This window comes from Tiliqua scincoides, chromosome 2 (genome assembly GCF_035046505.1).
Source record: "Tiliqua scincoides isolate rTilSci1 chromosome 2, rTilSci1.hap2, whole genome shotgun sequence".
In the NCBI taxonomy this organism is placed as follows: domain Eukaryota; kingdom Metazoa; phylum Chordata; class Lepidosauria; order Squamata; family Scincidae; genus Tiliqua; species Tiliqua scincoides.
This window is the reverse complement of record NC_089822.1, coordinates 269,877,972-269,898,469: the sequence shown is the minus strand read 5'-3', so window position 1 is coordinate 269,898,469 and position 20,498 is coordinate 269,877,972. Positions and strand designations below refer to the sequence as shown.

The 20,498-nt window shown below is 50.7% G+C and overlaps 2 protein-coding genes across 2 annotated transcripts in view; one reads left to right on the top strand and one right to left on the bottom strand.

Moving 5' to 3' along the window:
• The window catches only part of LOC136639188 (zinc finger protein 721-like), a 117,059-nt gene that overhangs the window by 41,887 nt on the left and 54,674 nt on the right, over positions 1 to 20,498 (bottom strand). The window lies entirely within an intron of this gene.
• LOC136641475 (zinc finger protein ZFP2-like) lies at positions 1,845 to 14,101 on the top strand. Its single transcript, XM_066617296.1, has 5 exons — positions 1,845 to 1,889; positions 3,211 to 3,388; positions 6,003 to 6,065; positions 6,393 to 6,524; positions 8,888 to 14,101. Exons 1-5 carry the CDS (start codon positions 1,845 to 1,847, stop codon positions 10,276 to 10,278), a joined length of 1,809 nt encoding a protein of 602 aa, XP_066473393.1. The 3' UTR covers positions 10,279 to 14,101.

Below are 20,498 nucleotides of genomic sequence, written 5' to 3'. Positions count from 1 at the left end.
TCTGGACAAATTCTAGCAGACTCCCTTCACCTCCAGCAAAATTCATGGCTACTGCCCAACATAGAAATAATCGGGGTGTTAAGGCAAAGTCAAGACAAAGTGACGCAACAGAAGAGTAACTCTTTCAAGTTAAGTGCACTCACATTCTGCTCTCCCTTGTTCACTCTGGACCACTCACACCTAGGAGCAGAATAAGACACTCTCACCTGCTGTTCCAGTTCCCGGGCCTCTTGCTGCCTGAGGAGGAAGTCCTCTGCCAGGGCCACTGCCTGGGAGCCGCTCTCACAGTCCTGCTCCTTCACCCAGCTCCGCATGTCCAGGGGCAGGACAGCCAGGAACTGCTCCAGGATCACCAGGTCCAGCATCTGCTCCTTGGTGTGCCTCTCCGGCATCAGCCACTGATGGCAAAGTTCCCAGAGTCGGCTGTAGACCTCACGGGGACCCTGGGCATCCCGGTAGCGGAGCTGCCTGAAGCGCCTGCACTGCGCCTCTGAGCTGATGAGATCCTGCATTTTAATCTCTTCCACTGGCCTGTTGTCTTTCCCATCCACGAGGCCTGGCCTACTGTCAGCTTGATGGACTGCTTCGGGCAGAAGGCTGGCCCCGCTCTCCTCTTCAGTCCACTGACTGGTGGCTGAGGCTTCCTGAAAGTGGGGTAGGCCAGTCTTAGCCCCATCCCATGCTCGGCTGTCTGGTGTGGGTGAGATTCCCTCCCCGGGGTGAGCGGCCTGCACTGTCCTGAGGAACTCCTGCCACTGGGCTTCCCACTGCTGTGATGCCAGCCCCTCCTCCTGCTTGATGTGCTGCGGCTCTGCCCAGCTCAGACACGGCATTGTGGGCGCTATCAGGGCAGCAGGAGATGTGGCTTCCATCTGGGCTGTGAGGCCTGCTGGCTCCTCTTGCTCCCTTTTAATCCCCAGTCTTGCCTTTTCCTCTGGCACAGCCTGGAGCTGGAGATCCGAGGCTGGGGATTCACCCCTCTGCTCCGCAGACATCTCTGCTCACCGGAGATCCTCCTGGCTCTGCTCAACTCCTCTGTCCCATTCTGGAGATAGAAGGAAAAATGTTTAGTGCTTGGAGCTGCATTCAGAGGAAGATTCTACTAAAGAGATCATCCAGGCAAGGGAGTCTCTAGGTTCATCTAATTAGGTCTTCATCTAATCAGGTCTCTGGCCAAAGGGAGGCTTTGTACAGCAGCTGCAGGCTCTCTCTCTCCCTCTCCTCTCTCTCTGTGCAACCCATAAAGGGGGGGAGCAGTGAGCAACACATAGAACAGGGTCTTCTGGGGGGGGGGGGTGATGTTCCTAGAACCCAAGACAGCACCTTCCAGAACAGACCAGATGTCCACAAACAGGACACGAAGACCACAGCCTTTCTTTGCCCCTTCTTGGGCAGAGGCAGACTGCTCCTGGACATGCAGGCTCCATTCTGGCCACATGAAGAGCGATGCAAGAGCCAGTGACCCCTTCCCCACTGCGGCCCATGAAACGCCAAGGGGGAGGCTGCTCTTTCTGCACCTGAGATTCTTGCACGGGAGAGGGATTCTTGGCTGGGGAGCCTGCAGAGGTTGTCATTAACTTTACAGCTGTATCATGTTACTGTGCTTGGGGGGATGAGACTCTGGGGAAAGGCATTAAGGTGCCATGGGGGGGATTCCTCTTCCTCACCCACCCCTTCCCCTCTGCAGCCTGGTGAAGGGCCGACGGGCACAGTGGGGAGGGGCTCTCTCCCAGGCCATTGATGCTTGTGCAGAGGTGCAATTGCTGGGCTGGGGGGGGATTTTCAGTGGCCTTAACTGTCAGGCAAACCTTCTTGGGGGGTCTTAGGGAGTAGCTGGAGTGGAGATGATGGTGTCCAGGGGGAAGGACTTTCTTTCCTCCCCTGTACAGGTGGGACATGGGGGGGGAGTGGGGGTCTTATCCAGGGTCCTTGGGGGGAGAAGGTCTCTCCCTCCCTCCCGGGCATCCCCTGTTGCTGCTGCCGCAAGGCGCCTGCTCGGGGACTCCTGCAGCCTCTCTTGCCACTGTGCTGGGCCAACCCCTTTGAATCCCCCCAGCCATACCCTCCCCCCTCCCAGGAAAGACCAGACCAGACCCACCGCTGCAGCTGCCACTCCCTGCCGCTCCCGGAGAGGGACACAGCGGGAGCCCTGTTCGTAAGGGGGGGGGGCAGGAAGGTGCAGCTGCCGCTGAGGCCCCCCACTTCCTTCTCCTCTAGGAAGGGCAGCTCTGCTGCTTTAACCCTTCAAGGCCTGGGAGCGTCTCCCCCCCCCCCCAAATCAGGGATGCAGCAGGAGCAGCAGGAGCCCCGGCCTCCCCCCCCCCGCTTTGTCTTCCTGCACAGACTCTCCGGGGTGCTGCACTGCAATTAACCACAAAAGATACTTGTGTTTCTCCCTGTGTGTGTTCTTTGACGCAAGCGCAGAATGTCCTGAGAACCACCAGGGCTGTGTGATCGATATCTGATTTTTCTGCCTTTAGCTGACTTGTCATTTATGTTCCCAGTTCTTCTCAAGGGCAGCTTTCACTAGGCAGCTTCAGAGAAGCTTGGAATTCATTTTCTCTGCCTCTCCCCCCCCCCCCCCGCCCCGGAGAAATATGGTCTTTCTTAACTGACATCTTTACCTCGCTACCTCTCAAGGGTTTTTCACATGTTAAAACTGTAACCTGCCAGTTAAACTCTGCCCAGGTACGTACAGTCATCCTCAGGGAAGCGTGTCCCATGTACAGGCAGTTGCATACCTGGGTACAGCATCGCATGATGTGAATACTCCATGTATTTGCTTAGAGCTCCTGAAGCTACTTGGATGCTGAGATGATCTTAGTTTGGGGGGGGGGGGACCCAATGGCTCCCTGGTTGTGATCCTTATTTAGAGGAGAACAAATATTGCACTAAAGCCACAAATACAGCGGGGCTCTTCTGATGGGAGGGGCCGCTTGCACTCTGCGGCGAGGCTCCCTGCCAAACTCCGTGCTTTGCACCCCCTCTGGCTGCGCCAGCGCCTGCCTCTGGTTATGGACAGGGATAGAGAAAAGCCCCCCCCCCCCGCGTCCGGTGGGCAGGAACACGCCTGGAACGGGTGCAGGGAGGCGCAGAAGGGCTTTCACGTGAGCGAGCGAGCGAGCGCGTGCCTTGAGCCGCCCACTAGGCCATGCTGCCAGCCTGGACTTGGAGCGGGCGAGGGGGCTGCGCCGCGCTGCACCTCTCCAGCGGGGGCAGCAGCGACACGCGCACCGGACCCCGCAGCAGCAGCAGCGTCTTCTCCCTCCCAGGCCAGGCCGGCAGCAGGGCCGGAAATCCGGCTGCAGACCCAGCCCCGAGCCGCCTTTCTCCTCCTCCGGAGCAGGCGGAGCTTCTCCGGGTCTCCGGCCGCAGCGCTGGCCCGCAGGTAGGTGCGTCTGGCGCGGGCACGTGCGGTGGCTGGGCAGGCAGGGGAGGCAGAGCCTCCCCACCGCAGTCTTTTGCAAAGGCCGCCGCCACTGTGGGAGGCAGTGGGTGGGGAGGCAGAGCCTCCCCACCGGAGTCCTAAAGCGCTGGGCGCTGTAGAAGGCACGCGACACTCTCAACCCACGCGCAAAGCAGCCTCTGCCTCCCCACTCGCCTCGTGTCCCTGGATCGGGCAAGCCACAAGTGACCTGACAGGCTCTGGGTACCCCTTGTGCCCCACTGCCTATTCTCCGCCCCCCCCCCCCCAATCAGGGTGCACAGCTGCCTGCACAGAGTCAGATCCTGGAGCCACCAGGCTCTGCCCCTTCTCTTGGGGTCCAGGCAGAGCCCCTCTCAGCGGCCCCACCCAATGGCAGGTGAGAGGGTTGAACCCTGGGGGGCACTAAGGACCTGTGCTGCCTGGCTCAGCTGTGCCACCACTGCAGGGGGTCCAGGAGTGGACACTGAGTGGGGGAGGGGAGGGAAGAAGGCAGGCAGGCGGCAGTGCATGTCCGGGGTATGTTGCCCCGAGACATGCATGATGTTCCTCACCAGATCCAGGTGCTTTTTAGAGCTGCATCTCTCAGGCCAGCGCCAACAATCTTTCCAGGGCCAGATGCATGTGAAGCAAAAGTTTTCACCCCCCCCCCTTGTGATCCAGGTGACAAGCCAGGATGGGTATGTGCAACCTTCTGATTTTAGGAGTAGGCTACCTCAGAATGCCATGTGCAAGGGAGGGCACCAGGATGAGGTCTCTTGTTGCCTGGTGTGCTCCCTGGGGCATTTGGTGGGCCGCTGTGAGATACAGGAGGCTGGACTAGATGGGCCTATGGCCTGATCCAGTGGGGCTGCTCTTATGTTCTTAAACTACAATTCCCAGGAAGCCTTGCAGGTCTCTTGTTATCTGGTGTGCTCCCTGTGGCATTTGGTGGGCCGCTGTGAGATACAGGAAGCTGGACTAGGTGGGCCTTTGGCCTGATTCAGTGGGGCTGTTCTTATGTTTGTTTGTTTGTTTCTTTGTTTACTTACTATATTGGTATCCCTCCTTTCTCCCAAAGGGACCCAAGGCAGCTTACAGCTTCAATAAAAATACAAAAAACATAAACACAATTAAAAACAAATTAAAAGCACTTCACAAATATCTTTAAAAACAGTGCTCAAAGCATTAAAAGAATAAAAAGGGCAACCGCAGCAATTTTATGAAAGCCCCAAGCCTGTAAACCAGATGTTAAAAGATGCTAAAAAGGCCAAGAGTTTAGGAGGCTTGTCTAAAAAGAAATGTCTTCAGGCCTGGCTGGAAAATTATAAGAGAGGGAGCAGTTCATTAATCAATGTTTTCAAGCGATCTTCTCATGAGCAAGTGCAGCTTATTTTATTAAATTATTAAATAAATTAAATTTATTAAATTATGCAGGGGATGGACAGAGTGGATAGAGAGATTCTCTTTACACTCTCACATAACACCAGAACCAGGGGACATCTGCTAAAATTGCGTGTTGGGAGAGTTAGAACAGACAAAAGAAAATATGTCTTTACTCAGCGTGTGGTTGGTCTGTGGAACTCCTTGCCACAGGATGTGGTGATGGCGACTGGCCTGGACGCCTTTAAAAGAGGATTGGACAGGTTTCTGGAGGAAAAATCCATTACGGGGTACAAGCCGTGATGTGCATGTACAACCTCCTGATTTTAGAAATGGGCTGTGTCAGAATGCCAGATGCAAGGGAGGGCACCAGGATGAAGTCTCTTGTTATCTGGTGTGCTCCCTGGGGCATTTGGTGGGCTGCTGTGAGATACAGGAAGCTGGACTAGATGGGCCTATGGCCTGATCCAGTGGGGCTGTTCTTATGTTCTTATTTATTTATGTTGTTGTTCACCTCTCCGAAAAGCCTGATGTGGTTATTGATGTATTTTTGACTCTTTGTCCAGGTTTGGCTCAGGACTCTAAAGAACCACCTCGTCCCTTATGTTCCTCCTCATTCAGGCCTTTGAGAGAGGACCACAGCAAGTGTTGTGAGAAGCAGAGTGATGTGTGAGGAGAGATTCCCACTCCCCCTTTCAGGGTCCGGTGCCCTTTGAGGAGGTGGCTGCACAACTCATGAGGAGGAGGCTTTGCTGGACTTTGTGCGAAGGGGGGGGAGGATGGTGTGGAAACTGAACAGGAAGATCGATCACCAGGTTTCCCTGCTCAGCTCTGGAGATGTGGAAAAGGCAGGGAGAGATCTCCGTCTGCATTTCTGTCTAGCAGGGATTACGCTGCGGTGGGTGGGGAGGTAGGAGAGGCAAAGCCTTCCCACCAGAGTCCTTCAGAAAGCGCCACCACTGTGGGATGTATACAAACTGCACATCTGGGTTGTGTGTGTTTGTACACCTCCCATGGCGGCAGTGCTTTTTAAAGGACTCCAGTAGGGAGGCTCTGCCTCTCCTGCCTCCCCACCCACTGCACACCCCTACTGTCTAGCTGTGAGGGAGATGTTAGAATGGGGGTGGGGGAATGGTCCAGATTGCTTCTGTCTGAATGTGAATTTTTCCTCTCCAAAGTGCCAGAAGTAAAAATTAAATTTTTATTCTTCCTGAAGACTGGCTAGAAGAGGAGCAAGAGGTGTTTGTCCAGGGGTCTGATGGAGATGAAAGGTCAGCAGGTGGGTCCTTAGAGTGCATTGTCTGGGAACAGTGGGGCTCCCACGGAGGCCTTCCATGGAACTGTTCATTGGTTCCTCTGCTGCTCTTCCTAGGGGGAAAATATACGAGCCTGGGGCTTCTCGTCAGCCTCCAGGGACCAGAAGAATGCCAGACAGACTCCCCTGTCATAACACTGCAGTGACCCACTCAGCAAAAATCCTGGCAGACCAACTCTTGCTTGTGCTTTTGAGCAGACAATTTTTCTTCCCCTTCTTCTCCTCTCTGGAATGCTTTCTGGGATAGAGGCTGAGGTTTTGGAAGTCTCCATCTCTTCCTCTCTCCTTAAGATGACAGCAGGAGTGTGACAGAAACCACAGGGAAGAATCTCCAACAGGGAGGTGCCGTCTCAGAGGAAGTTCTGGAAGCTTCCGCAGGAAGAGCCAACAAGAACATGTCCTTCCAAAATGTTATTGATGAAAGTGAGTTCCATTCTAGGTGGGGGGGGGGAGATGTTGTGACAGTGACAGGAAAAAAGGAGGGGGAGGCTAAGCCCTGCCTTAGCTCCCCACACCTGCCTTTCACTTGCACAGACCTTGCTGTAATGTTTTCAGGAGCATGTTTGGAGCAGGCTGGATTTCAGCATTTAAACAAGGATAGAGCCCCACCTCTCATAGGCCGCAGTTCTAAGCATGCTTACCCAGGTTTAAGTCCCACTGAATGTACTGTCAGGGTTGTGTGGTACCTCTCTTTGCAAGTGCCCATGTTCCGGGGTGTTTATGCTTTAAGGGAGCAATTTTCCAGAGGCATATCTGGAGGGAGGCAAGCAGGGCAAATTCCCTGAGTGCCGAACCTCCAAGGGCACCTCTGTCAGCCTTCCCCCACTCCACCACCCAGGTGTCTTTTTTTTTTTTTAAGGCAAAGAAACCGGCAGCTCCACCAGCTTCTCTACCTTTTTTAAAAGACACAAAACAAAACAGAAGAGGGGTGCCCAGCATTCAGTATTCTCCAGCAGTGATTCAGCGCCAGACTGGGCTGGCCCCCTCTCCCCTCTTCCTTTATAGGAGGAGAGGAAACGGGTGCCCTAGAGAGGCCACGTGCCAGGAGTTGCAACTCTCTATGCACTGACGCTCTTGGGCACCTGTTTCCTATCCTCCAAAGGAGATGAGAGGGCACCCTAAAGCATCCAGCAAGCTGGCGGTCACAACTTCCAGCATGCTGTCTCTCTAGGGCGCCGTCTTATCTCCTCCTATAAAGAAGGAGGGGAGAGGCAGCACCCCAGTCTGGTGTTGAATTGCTGCCAGAGAGGCAGCCGCTCATTGCCAGCAGTGATTCTGGGCACCCCTCCTCTGCCTCTGATGGCATCCTCAGAATGGTGCAGAAGTGGTGAGCACCTCCTCCCATGTTGGAGGAAATGTGTGGCCTGACAGAGCCCTCCACTCCACTTGTAAGTGGTGCGGAGGGCTCCATCGAAGCAGTCTGGGGCTCCTGGAAGCGGCGCCCAGCAGGGGAGCACTGGCTGCCTCCTGGAAGTGACGCTCGCCTGTCTTGGGCGCCACTTCCAGCAGCCCCAAAATGCTCCTATAGAGCCCACTGCACCGCTTACAAACAGCATGGAAGTCTCCGTCGGGGCCTTGGCTGCCTCTTGTATTCCCCCTTTTTTTCAAAGAAGGAACAGAGGAGGTAGCCATGCGGAAGAAATTGTGGAGATGATGATGTCACCGCAATTACTTCTGAGTCGGGGCAGAAAAGGGGGGTTGCTCCGGACGCCAGAACCCCCAGGAACACCTGTGCAACTTATAACGTTTTACTTCTCGCGTCACACTGACCTTTATGGTCTTTGCCTTTTGTGATGTCACTTCCAGCTTCTAGGGGACTCTTCCGCGTTCTGCAGCTCTGTTTCTAGGGCAACTGCCTGTAATAGTCCTTTCCTCTTCCTCTGCTGGCAACAGACAGTTGCCCTGGAAACAGAGCTGCAGAACCTGGATGAGTTTTTCAGCTATTTTCAACCACTGTTGATCACTGGGTCCACTTTCAGGGAGAAGGGTGGGATACAAATAAAGTTTATTATTATTATTATTCACTGTGCTCCAACCCTTGAGGCACACCTGCAGATCTTTTGTGGCACACTGGTTGAAAATCACTGGTCTAGGAAGCCCTTTCCTTGATTGCATCAAGCCTGGAAGAACAAGCAATCGGTTGACAAGAAGTTCAGTGGCGGATTTTATTTGTTCTGAATGAGGCTGGTGTGTGCGGGGTGGCCTCCTCAATTGAACTTCCTGTTGTGTAAGGTGTAGTAAGCCTCTCTCTCTCCCTGTTGAAAGTTTTAGCAATCTATATGTTTCTACCTTCTTTTGGAACAACTGCCTTGGATTTATATTCCCAAATTATCTACACCAGTGTTTCTCAAACTGTGGGTCGGGACCCACTAGGTGGGTTGCGAGCCAATTTCAGGTGGGTCCCCATTCATTTCAATATTTTATTTTTAATATATTAGACTTGATGCTACCATGGTGTGTGACTGTATTTGGGGCAATGTTACAGACCTGTACTTTTAACAAGATATTATATTCTTTAACAATGATAGTCAATGGGATTTACTCCTGGATAAGTATGGTTAGGATTGCAACCTAGGATTGTTAAAAATTTTCCTGCTTGATTATGTCACTTTGGGTCATGACATCACTTCCGGTGGGTCCTGACAGATTCTCATTCTAAAAAGTGGGTCCCGGTGCTAAATGTGTGAGAACCACTGGTCTACACTATAGCAGTAGATTTATTGCATTGCCTGATTGGAGACCCCATTGCTTTCTTGCTCTTCATCAGATTTCTCTCTTTGTTCCAGCAGACTTGTGGGAGTCGGTGAATGAAAAGGTAGCACCTCAAGTTGTGGAGGAAAGCAGAATATGCCCAGACATGAAAGAGGGTTTTGGAGCTCAAGATAGACCAAAAAAGCAGGAGGGAAGCCTTACAGATGCCAAGAGGAGTGAAGCTATTGCCATTACAGGTGGTGACTTCCACGACATTGCTGGCTGTCAAAAAATGCAGAAAGGAAAAAACGAATGTCCTGCATGTGGAAAAAGTTTTGCCCGTAAATCAAGCCTTGATATTCATTGGAAAACTCACACGGGTGAAAAACCCTATGCCTGCTTGGAATGTGGAAAGAGCTTCAGTCAGAGCGCACACCTCACCTCTCATCTGAGAATCCACACAGGAGAGAAACCGTTTCAGTGCCCACAGTGTGGAAAGAGCTTCAGTCGGAGCGATAGCCTTACTTCGCACCAAAAACGACATGCAAGGGAGAAACAGTTTAAATGCTTGGCGTGTGGAAAAGGCTTCAGTGTGAGCTCAGACCTGATTAAACATGAAAGAATCCACACAGGAGAGAAACCTTTTAAATGCCAGGAGTGTGGACTGAGCTTCAGCCGGAGTGATGGGCTTGCTTCACATGAAAGCAGCCACAGGGGAGAGAAGCCATTCAAGTGTCTGGACTGTGGGAAAAGCTTCAGTCAGAGCACACACCTCACCTTCCATCTAAGAACCCACACAGGAGAGAAACCGTTCAAATGCTTGGACTGTGGGAAAAGCTTCAGTCGGAGCGATGCTCTTACTTCACATCAAAGGAACCACAGAGGAGAGAAACCTTTTAAGTGCCTGGAGTGTGGAAAGGGCTTCAGTCATAGCGGAACTCTTGCTTCCCATCAAAAACGACATGCAAGGGAGAAACCATTTAAATGCCTGGAGTGTGGGAAAAGCTTCAGTGAGAGCTCAGACCTCATTAAACATGAAAGAACCCACACGGGAGAGAAACCATTTAAATGCCTGGAATGCGGGAAAAGCTTTGGCGCAAGTTCAGACCTCATTAAACATAAAAGAACCCACACAGGAGAGAAACCATTCCAGTGCCCGGAGTGTGGAAAGAGTTTCAGTCGGAGTGATGGGCTGAGCGCTCATCAAAAAAGTCACCGAGGGGAGAAGCCATTCCAGTGCCTGGAATGTGGAAAGTGCTTCAGCCGGAACGATGGCCTCGCTTCACATCAAAGAAGCCACAGAGGAGAGAAACCCTTTAAGTGCTTGGATTGTGGGAAAAACTTTGGCACAAGTTCGGACCTTATTAAACATAAAAAAATTCACACAAGAAATGAACCTTTTAATTGTATGCAGTGTGGAAAGAGCTTTGGTCAGTGTGATGCCCTTACTTCACATCAAAGAATGCATGTGGTGGAGAATCCTTAGAAATATTTAGCAGATAGTGAAATAGACATTAGAATTTTCTTACAAGGGGGGAAAAATCATTATTTGCTCAGGCTGTAGTAAGAACTTCTGTGATGGATCACCTTGAAAATGCCTGAGAATTTACAACTGGGGAAAATGGCATAAATGCTTAGAGCAGGTGTGCACAAACCCCGGCCGGGGGGGGTCAATCCCTCAGGGACCCCCAGTCTGGCCCCAGGGAGCCCTCTGTGTCCAATAACCTTCTGGCCCTCCAGAGACTTGCTGGTGCCCACGCTGACCTGTGACTACTCTCAGCACAAGGGCCAACTGTTTGACCTCTTGCACGAGCTGCAGGCCAAGGACTCCCTCTGCTGCTTGCTGTTTCATATCTGTGAAGCAGCAGCGGCAAAGGAAAGGCCAGCCTTGCTTTGCGCAAGGTCTTTCATAGTCCTTGAGCTATTGCCAAACCTTCATTCATTCATATAAGCCCCATCTCTAATATATTCATTTATGTAAATTTATTCAAATTTTAAATGTGATTAATTCTTTTTTTCCCCCGGCCCCCGACACTGTCAGAGGATGATGTGGCCCTCCTGCCAAAAAGTTTGGACACCCCTGGCTTAGAGTATGGAGAATGCTTCATTGTGTTTGGAAATTTTACTTTGCATCAATCATATATATGCTTAGAGAAAAACTAGTGGTTTCATTACTAAACCCAAACATATTTATGATCATTAGAATGCACCCAGGAGGAACTGTAAGAATACCTGGTGGACAGAAATATCGTCACATGAAAGACTTGCTGTAATGGATGTTGGCTGCTAAAAAGCACAGAAGAGAGAAGCCACAAGTGTGTTATTTGGGAAGAAACCTCCTGACAGAATCAACGTCTTATTAGAATTCAGAGAAATCCTCACTTTCTCTTGGTCTTTGCATCTTACTAGGTTTGGAGTCAAATATTGTTACTCAAAGGAAGTCTGGTTCTGTGGTCCCTTTTTAAAGGTATTTGTTTTATTTTTTAGACTATTATTTCTAGGCAGTTTTACCTAAGTAAGGTAAGATAACTTCAGTGTTTTGACATTGGCTATTTCTGTTTGTCTGCTAAGGAAGTAGATTTTGGTGATAAATTCTACAGTTTAGCTTCTCAAATGAACAATGGAAGCGTTTGAGTCTTAGGCAAATTTCATTCAGCTCCCTCACATCGTTGGTTTTTCATTTGCTTGTGATGGAGTTCACCCCTGGCCACCACCTTTTGTTGAATATTAAAGGCTAGAGCCTTTAATATGGAGAACTCATGCAAGGAAAGCGCCCTACAGGTAGACCACAGCTGCGATACAAGGACATCTGCAAGAGGGATCTGAAGGCCTTAGGAGTGGACCTCAACAAGTGGGAAACCCTGGCCTCTGAGCGGCCCGCTTGGAGGCAGGCTGTGCAGCATGGCCTTCCCCAGTTTGAAGAGACACTTGGCCAACAGTCTGAGGCTAAGAGGCAAAGAAGGAAGGCCCATAGCCAGGGAGACAGACCAGGGACAGACTGCACTTGCTCCCGGTGTGGAAGGGATTGTCACTCCCGAATCGGCCTTTTCAGCCACAGTAGACGCTGTTCCAGAACCACCTTTCAGAGCGCGATACCATAGTCTTTCGAGACTGAAGGTTGCCAACTAACTAAAGGCTAGAGCAGTGATTTTCAGCCGGTATGCCATGGCACATTGGCCTGCCATAAAAGGTCTGCAGGTGTGCTAAGGGAGTTTGGAGCGCAGTGGTTGAAAATAGCTGAAAAACTCTTCCAAGTTCTGCAGCTCTTTCCTGAGGGCAATTGTCAGGAACAAAAAGTCTCCACTCTGCCAACAGAGAAAGAGGGACAGAAAATTCATTACAACAGAGTTGGCCCAGGAAGAGGGACAATTACTACAGGCAGTTGCCCTAGAATTTGAGCTGCAGAACCTGAAAAAATCTCCCGGAAGTGACATCACAAGAGGTGAAGACCATAAAGAAGCCATAGAGATTAATGAGAAAAAAAATGTTAAAAATCACTGACCTATTCTATAGGTAGAGCACAGAACCTGCTGGTGGGATCTCTGATTCGTCACTGAGCCCCTATTGCTAGGAAGGGTTTCTGCCTCCCCCAACCAGCTTGAATGTGATTTGGACCGATAGTCTGGCTCCCCGCATTTTGGGGTGCCTGCTGGGAACTTTCAAGATACAAACATGCCTGGCCAAATGTCCATGGTTGGGTTCGTGCCCAGTCCCAAACATTCTCCATCCTATTCCAGCCAGGCCTGACAAGCCCTCTTAGCCCGCTTTTCGAGGTAAGACCACATGCACTGTAGGTGAGCTGCAAATACATTTCATATCTGTAATGAATGTGCTCTGCAATAAGAATGATGGGTACATAAGAACAAGCAGGCCCCTTTTAAGTAGGGGGGCTTCTATACAGTATTTGGCACACTACCTCAGGTAACTCAGGGTGTGTTTACAGGTGGGGCCTCCATATCTGCAGGTTATTTATCCACAGATCTGGCCCAACATGGGTCCCTAGGATCTGCATTGAGCCAGACTTGACCTAACCTGAGCCCTCCAAAGGTGACTGGAGCTGCGCTCTGGTCACCTCCGGACAGCTTCAGAATGGCCGTTAGGGCCAAAAAGACACAACTTCTGGAGAATGTCACAACTTTTCAGACTGTCTTAAAAGGCAAAAAAACATCACTTCTGGTTTCCCTGGGAAGCCAAAAGTTGCATCTTTTTGGTCCTAATGGCCATTCTGAAGCCCTGCAGAGGCCATGGGCGGACACATGCAGCCTCTGCAGGCTTCAGAAAGCCCTCTAGAGATGACCAGACTCTGGTCCCCTTCAGAGATTTTAAAGGGGCCTAAATCACGGATTTCATTATCCACAGTTTTTGGTGTTAGTGGGGGGATCCGAGAATGGTTCCCCTGCAGATATGGAGGCCCCATTTGTATCTAAGGTTTCTGTCATTCCTTCTCCCTTTTCTATTTTTTCTTTCCTTCTCTGCTGTTCACATTTTGCATCTTTTAAGCAGCTGCAAGCCCCTAGTCTCCCACCCCTGAAAATTAATGGGGCTATTTTTCCCCACTTCCTTCATCAAAACAAGAAATGATTGACCCTTTCTCCCAAAGTGTATTGCTACCTCTCTGCTCTTTTTCCTCTGCAGACTAAGGGCTCAACTAAGTCCTGGTGGTGCCGGCATGGCTAATGAGCCAAATTTGAGAGGCTGTAAAGGGCAAGGAAGCCCTTCCGTCAATGGAAGTCTTGCCCTAATGAGGAGAATAAAAAGGAACATAAACTGTGGCAAAAGAAATGTAAGAAGGTGATATGGGAGGCCAAGCGAGACTATGAGGAACGCATGACCAGCAACATTAAGGGGAATAATAAAAGCCTCTTCAAATATGTCAGAAGCAGGAAACCCACCAGAGAAGCTGTTGGCACCCTGGATGGTGAGGGAGGGAAAGGGGAGATAAAAGGAGACTTGGAGATGGCAGAGACATTAAATGAGTTCTTTGCATCTGTCTTCACGGCAGAAGACCTCGGGCAGATACCGCTGCCCGAAACTGCAGATACAAGCTGCAGATACAAGCTGCATTCAAAGAAGGAGAGAGTGAGAGCGAGAGCGTACCAATACTGTTTTTCTTTCTAGATGTGTTTTATTTTAATACATGAATAAGTCAGTAGTTCTATGTAACAAACACTGGACAGTTTATTACAGCTTGCCACTGTTATCCACTCTTATTAATTTCATTTTTTCCTTCTCAGTCACTGACCAGAGTTTATCCAGGCAGTCCTTATGGACAGGAAGCCTCTGAGTCTCAGACAAGGATCAGCATCAACTGGTCTGACAGATTAGCTTAAATAAAGTGGAGAAATCCAGCCTTTGCTGTGCCTCTTTGCTTTCTGGGCCTCTGAAATGTCCTTGCCCATCTTCTTGTTTCCTGCCAGCAGCACATGTCCCTCCAAGTCCTCTAAAAGAGTTTCCGCAGCACAAAAAGCCTCTTGCTTCTTTTCTCCATCTCTCTCACCTTCATGTGTTCGTCCTTTCTGCTTGCACTTCTCCATTCCTCAGGTCTCGGCTGTCTTGTGGATCCAAGCAGAGCTCTAGAACACAGCAGCAGGTCCCTCTGTGGCTGAGAACTCAGAGAACCAGGCTGGCAAACTGCACTCATCAAAAGCAGACACTGTGTTGCCACATGGTCATTGCTCTGGCTCAGAGCTTCCAGCCCTTGGTCTGTTGCCAGCAATGGGAGCTGGTGGGTGACCGACTGGCAGCCATATGAGGCCCACTTCATGCACGACACAGACATAATCCTCACTGTTTATCTTGTGATCTAGACTGGAAGTCTCCAGATCAGGAGCAAGTGATGTGTATAGTTCTTCCTTCCACCAGCCTCTCTCTCTGTATTTCAAATCTTCAGCTTCTCTGTCTGCTAGCATCTGCTGCCAATGGTCCTCACACTGAACCTGTGCTGTCCATGTTCTCATTCATCCTCAGATGTTAGAATGTTTATGAACATTCCATGGCATCAAAGCAGCCCAGCCAAACACCAAAGATGCTTGCGGCACAAAGGCAATGGCCGGATTTTGCTTACTCCGCATGTAATATACCTAGAGCAATTTTCAATTGTTTATATGTGTGTAATTCAATTTGGGTGATAAGAGATTAAGGCTGCAAGCCTATCCACACTTTCCTGGGAGGAAGCTCTATTAACTATAATGGGACTCACTTCTGAGTAGACAGGCATAGGATTGAGCTCTCACACAGCTAAACTTAGTGCAAATCACTGCTAAAGTCACAGTGTAAACTTAGTGCAAATCAAAGAACGTTGTCCCATTAAAAAGGTTTTTATCTGCAAATATCTGTCACTTTCCCCATCAACAGATATGCTTCTCATAGTCCCCTGAAAATCAAGATGATTTTGCCAGAAAGATATTTCCACACAGATATGCCCAAATCCAGATCGCTTTGCCAGCTGTAGACAGGACACTTGGTGAGGCCTGAGCCGGGATAAGGTTGCCTGAGAAATGGAGTGAAAGACTGGCAGGCAGGGGCAGCGCAGGGTTCACAGCATGACTGATGGGCTCCCTCTGCTCTTTTCTGACATGCCAAGAGGACATCAAGCTGCAGAATCCAAAAATAGAAGAGGGAAAAGTTCAGCCCACATCACTGAGGGTCTGGTGTGATGGGAAAAGAATCCTATATTGGTGGGGGAGGGGGGGACAAATTCTGACCTTCCAGGCTCTAAGAACATAAGAACAGCCCCACTGGATCAGGCCATAGGCCCATCTAGTCCAGCTTCCTGTATCTCACAGCGGCCCACCAAATGCCCCAGGGAGCACACCAGATAACAAGAGACCTCATCCTGGTGCTCTCCCCTACATCTGGCATTCTGACTTAACCCATTCCTAAAATCAGGAGGTTGCGCATACACATCATGGCTTGTACCCCATAATGGATTTTTCCTCCAGAAACTCGTCCAATCCCCTTTTAAAGGCATCTAGGCTAGACGCCAGCACCACATCCTGTGGCAAGGAGTTCCACAGACCGACCACGCGCTGAGTAAAGAAATATTTTCTTTTGTCTGTCCTAACTCGCCCAACACTCAATTTTAGTGGATGTCCCCTGGTTCTGGTATTATGTGAGAGTGTAAAGAGCATCTCCCTATCCACTCTGTCCATCCCCTGCATAATTTTGTATGTCTCAATCATGTCCCCCCTCAGGCGTCTCTTTTCTAGGCTGAAGAGGCCCAAACGCCGTAGCTTTTCCTCATAAGGAAGGTGCCCCAGCCCAGTAATCATCTTAGTCGCTCTCTTTTGCACCTTTTCCATTTCCACTATGTCTTTTTTGAGATGCGGCGACCAGAACTGGACACAATACTCCAGGTGTGGCCTTACCATAGATTTGTACAACGGCATTATAATACTAGCCGTTTTGTTCTCAATACCCTTCCTAATGATCCCAAGCATAGAATTGGCCTTCTTCACTGCCACCGCACATTGGGTCGACACTTTCATCGACCTGTCCACCACCACCCCAAGATCTACAACTGAGGCCCTGTCCTGTGATCAGTACCCAAAACTGTGCCAGAAGCAGAGCTCAGGTGCTTCTGGAGGTACTCCCCCACTTGGTAGATCCTGCACAGCAAAGGTTTTCAGAGGGTGGCTCAAGCAAGCAAGCGACCCTTCATCACCCTGCAGGGACATGAAGCAGTTTTGACCAGAAGAGAATCCCTTCCCAAGTCCCACATACGGCTCTCATTTACAACCTGAGCAGAACCCAAAACAGAGACCTTCCAGCAGCTTAGATTAAAAAAAAAAAAGGGGGGGGGCTAATGGTGGCAGAAGCTTTTCTCATCCCATCCACACTCCAATTCCTGTTCTCTACAGGAAAGTCTTGGAATTTGGCCCATAGAAGTTATGGGCACATCCCCTGAGGAGTCTGTAGAAAGGAGCCCCATTTACCTCTGGCAGAACAGTCAGATCCCTGGTCACTTGCTGCAGAGGGAAAAAAGAGATGGTGAGGGATGCTGTTTAGCTATATGTTTTATTTATCTTGGAGTTAGCAAATATACAGGGGACAAACTGCATGTTTCACATACTGTATAGCTTTGCCCCCCAGAGCTGAGACACAGAACCATCTCTCTCTCTCTCTCTCTCTCACACACACACTCACTCTCTCACACACATACACACACACACACACACACTCTCACACTTTCTCTCACACACACACTCTCACTCTCTCTCACACACACACTCTTTCTCTGTCTCTCTCACACACACAGCTCCTGCTGCGGTTTGGCATTTGTGCCCCGTCTTTCAACATCCAAAAGCAGCTTCAGATGGCAAAACACACAGAAATGAAGGAGGCATTTCAAATCTCCTGCATCAGCAAGAATCCCGACCCATTGCGCAAAAGCAGAACCGCTTTCTCTGTTGCTCAAGCCCGAAGCGCAGCCAGTTTCACGAGTGTTCTCGAGGCAGCTGCAGTCTCCACTGGAAGGGAGTTGTGCCTCCCCCACCTGGGAGGGCTCCGAAGGGGAGGCTCCCTGCAAGGCTGAGCGCTCTGCCACCCCTCTAAGTACGCCACTGCTCCGCTTCCTTGTCCCCCTCCCCGCTCTGGGATCAGGGAAGGGGGAGGCTGCTGGGGGGCGTGTCCAAGTGCAGTCTGTCCGCATGGCCGAGGAGGGGGCGTTCTGGGTTCTCCTCCCTGCCCCAGAAGGCGGGCAAAGGGGGCTGCTGGGGGGGTCCAAGTGCAGCATGTTGGCGTGGCCCAGGAGGGGCTTCAACCCTGTGGAGACTGGTGCCCTGTCCTTGAATCTCAGGCAGTAGCGTAGCTAGAGGGGGGCAAAGCTGCGTGCTTGCAGGGAGCCTCCCCACAGCGTGCAAGCATCCCTCCTCCTTGGAGCCAGGCGTACTCTCCCAGCCCGGAATGGCTCCACAGGGCAGGGGCCCTCGCCCGCTCCAGTGAGGTTCCCTGCAAAAGCGCTATACACCCCTTCTTGCTATGCCACTGATCTCGGAGCACCCGCAGGCGCTTCTTCCCTCTCTGTGCTGCGCTGCCAGGCTGGCCACTGTGCTAATGGTGGCCACGTTGCAGGAGGGGAGGTCCTGCTGGGAGCCCCTGCAGTTCCTCTTTGCAGCCTGTGGCTTTCCAGCCCCCCCTCCAGCAAAAAGGAGGCGCTTCATTTGCTCAGATTTATGTATGGTTTCTCTAAAACTCAAAGCGGTGTCCAGCAAAGAGCCTATTGGTGTTAGCCAACTCCAAATCCCCAAGTGACCTCCCCCAGCAGTTTCATGGAGATGCTAAACAACATGGGGGACAAGATAGACCCCCCCCAGGCACCCCACAAATCAATGGCCAGGGAGCCAAACAGGTGACCCCCCTCCCACCTGGTTCTGATATGTGACAAATGAGCAGAATCACTGGGAAACTAGTTGGCAACCTTCAGTCTCGAAAGACTATGGTATCGCGCTCTGAAATCACTGGGAAAAAAGGCCTGAAAGCCCCAACTTGGTCAGAGGTCCAGCAGGTCACTATGGTTGATGGTGTCAGAGACCACTGAGAGATTCAGCAGGACCAACAGGGTCACACTCCCCTGTGCAGTCCCCAGTGCAGGACATCAATCAAAGTGGTCAAGGATGTCTCCCCCCTGGCTTGAAACCAGATTAACAGGGTTCCAGGTAAACCGCTTCATCTAGAATTCCCTGGAGCAGAGATACCACCATCTGATTTTCCTTATGGTATGTTTGCAACACCACAAGGCAGCATAGTGGGCTGATCCCAGGGCAGGGATGATGCCTGGAAAATGGGGTGCCGATTCCAAAACATGCATGTCAGCCATTCTGCATAATCCCAATCTCAGGGCAAGTGCACCTGACACCCAGAAGCCCTTGCTCTGGACCCCTAGGGAAGGTTGGATGCTCAGAGCCACTGAAAGCAGCCACAATCCTGCCCTGTTTAGGGCCTCACTGGAGGCACTGACCCGGCCGGCTTCACTTGGACCCAGAATACTGGACAAGGAGCTGCTGGGAAATATAGATTTTTTGGGAAATAGATTTTTATTTTAAAAGTTTCATACTACAATAAATAATACAAAGGAAAGAAATCACATTTTACATTTTCAGCTACAGTCACGTTACATCAACTGTTTAACTAGAACACAGATACATCACATTATAGGTGGATTGACCCCATCTATAACACTGTATATTCTGGAGACCACAAAGCGGACCCATCCCTTTTTTATTTCTTTGTCCCTTTGGATGCCCAGCGCAAAAAGGACATACAGATTTATCAGTCTTACCGTAGACCATGGCACCTCCCACCTATCGTCTCCTCCCCTCCGTTGTCCTGCATTACTCGTCCTCTTGGGTCCCCTCATACCTCCTGCCGGCTCCTTCCCAGAGACGATAGTCTCCCAGGCCTGTTGGGCCAGTTCGGGCCACTTAAAGGCCCTCGCTACTCCCCTCCACAACTCCTTCGCCGGCATACACTCTTGGACGAAATGGGCTACCGTTTCTATCAGCAGCGGGGCGCCTACCAATCTAGAGGGTCCCAACCCCGAACAGGTCGGCTTCTTGCACCTCTTCTGATCTTCTTGCAACCATGGGTTTGCTGCTCCCACCCTGAGGACCTGATGGAAAGCCCTCCACCTTAATTTCCATAAACTGAAGGGGATTCTCTTCCTGCTAAAGGCACTGTGCGCCACCTTCTCCTACAAGAGGTACGCGGAAAGGTGCGTCTTACTTTGCTGTTTCTCTTGGTGAGGCCTCATGATAAATTCCTGTACTGTCGTTTCATACATGTAACACTTGAGTTGTTTCCCTTCCAGCCCGCTGGTTTTATACAGCTTGGCCAAGAGCCCCATCTCCTTCATCAGAGTCACCGCCTTCCTCATGTACTCCGGCAAAGATCATTTTATCGCCTGAGTGAGTACTTATCCCGTCTCTTCTTTCGCCCACCATTTCTGTCCCCAGGTCATCTTTTCCCAAGTGTCTCCAAATTGGGCCCATACAGATGCAAAGGCTCCCCCTTTCTGCGACCTCTGCCTCCATTTTGCCCAGTTGCCAAAGTTATAGAAGACGAAGATCGCCAAGAACAAAGGTCCCAGGGCCCAAACCCCTAGTCCTCCTTCTTTCACTTTCTTATATGCCATCGCTCGGGCAAGAGGGAAGAAGGTAGCGCCCCAAAAGAAAACAAAAACCTGATGGGTAACCTTGTCCACCACCTGTTTCGGCGGGGGATAGATCGCTGCCAAATTGGATGCCATCGGAACACAATACACGTTGACGCAACGCACCCTCTGGTACAGGTTCAAGTTCCATTTTTTTTCCCACCTCTTCAGTTTTTCCTCCACCTTAGAGGTCCACAGTTTCCAGTTCTCTTCCCACCCTCTTTGTTTCAGTCCAATAATTATACCTAAAAATTTTTAGATTCCACCTTTTGAACCTCTTGTTTCCTTTCATCCGTTTCAGAAACAGCCCCCATGGCCCTCCCCGCTATGTTTTTCCTCCTCCACCCAAGAGAATAACATTTGGTTTTATCCTCGTTTATCACTGCACCCGAGGTCCTGCTGTATTCATCTATTATTCCCTTCAATGTCTCCATCTCACCCATGTCTCTAACCATAATGTACACATTATCTGTGTAGGCTACCGTTTTTATGGCATTCCCAGCCTCTACGCTATTCCCTTCCCCACCCATGGCAATTCCCTTTATTCTGGGCTCTGC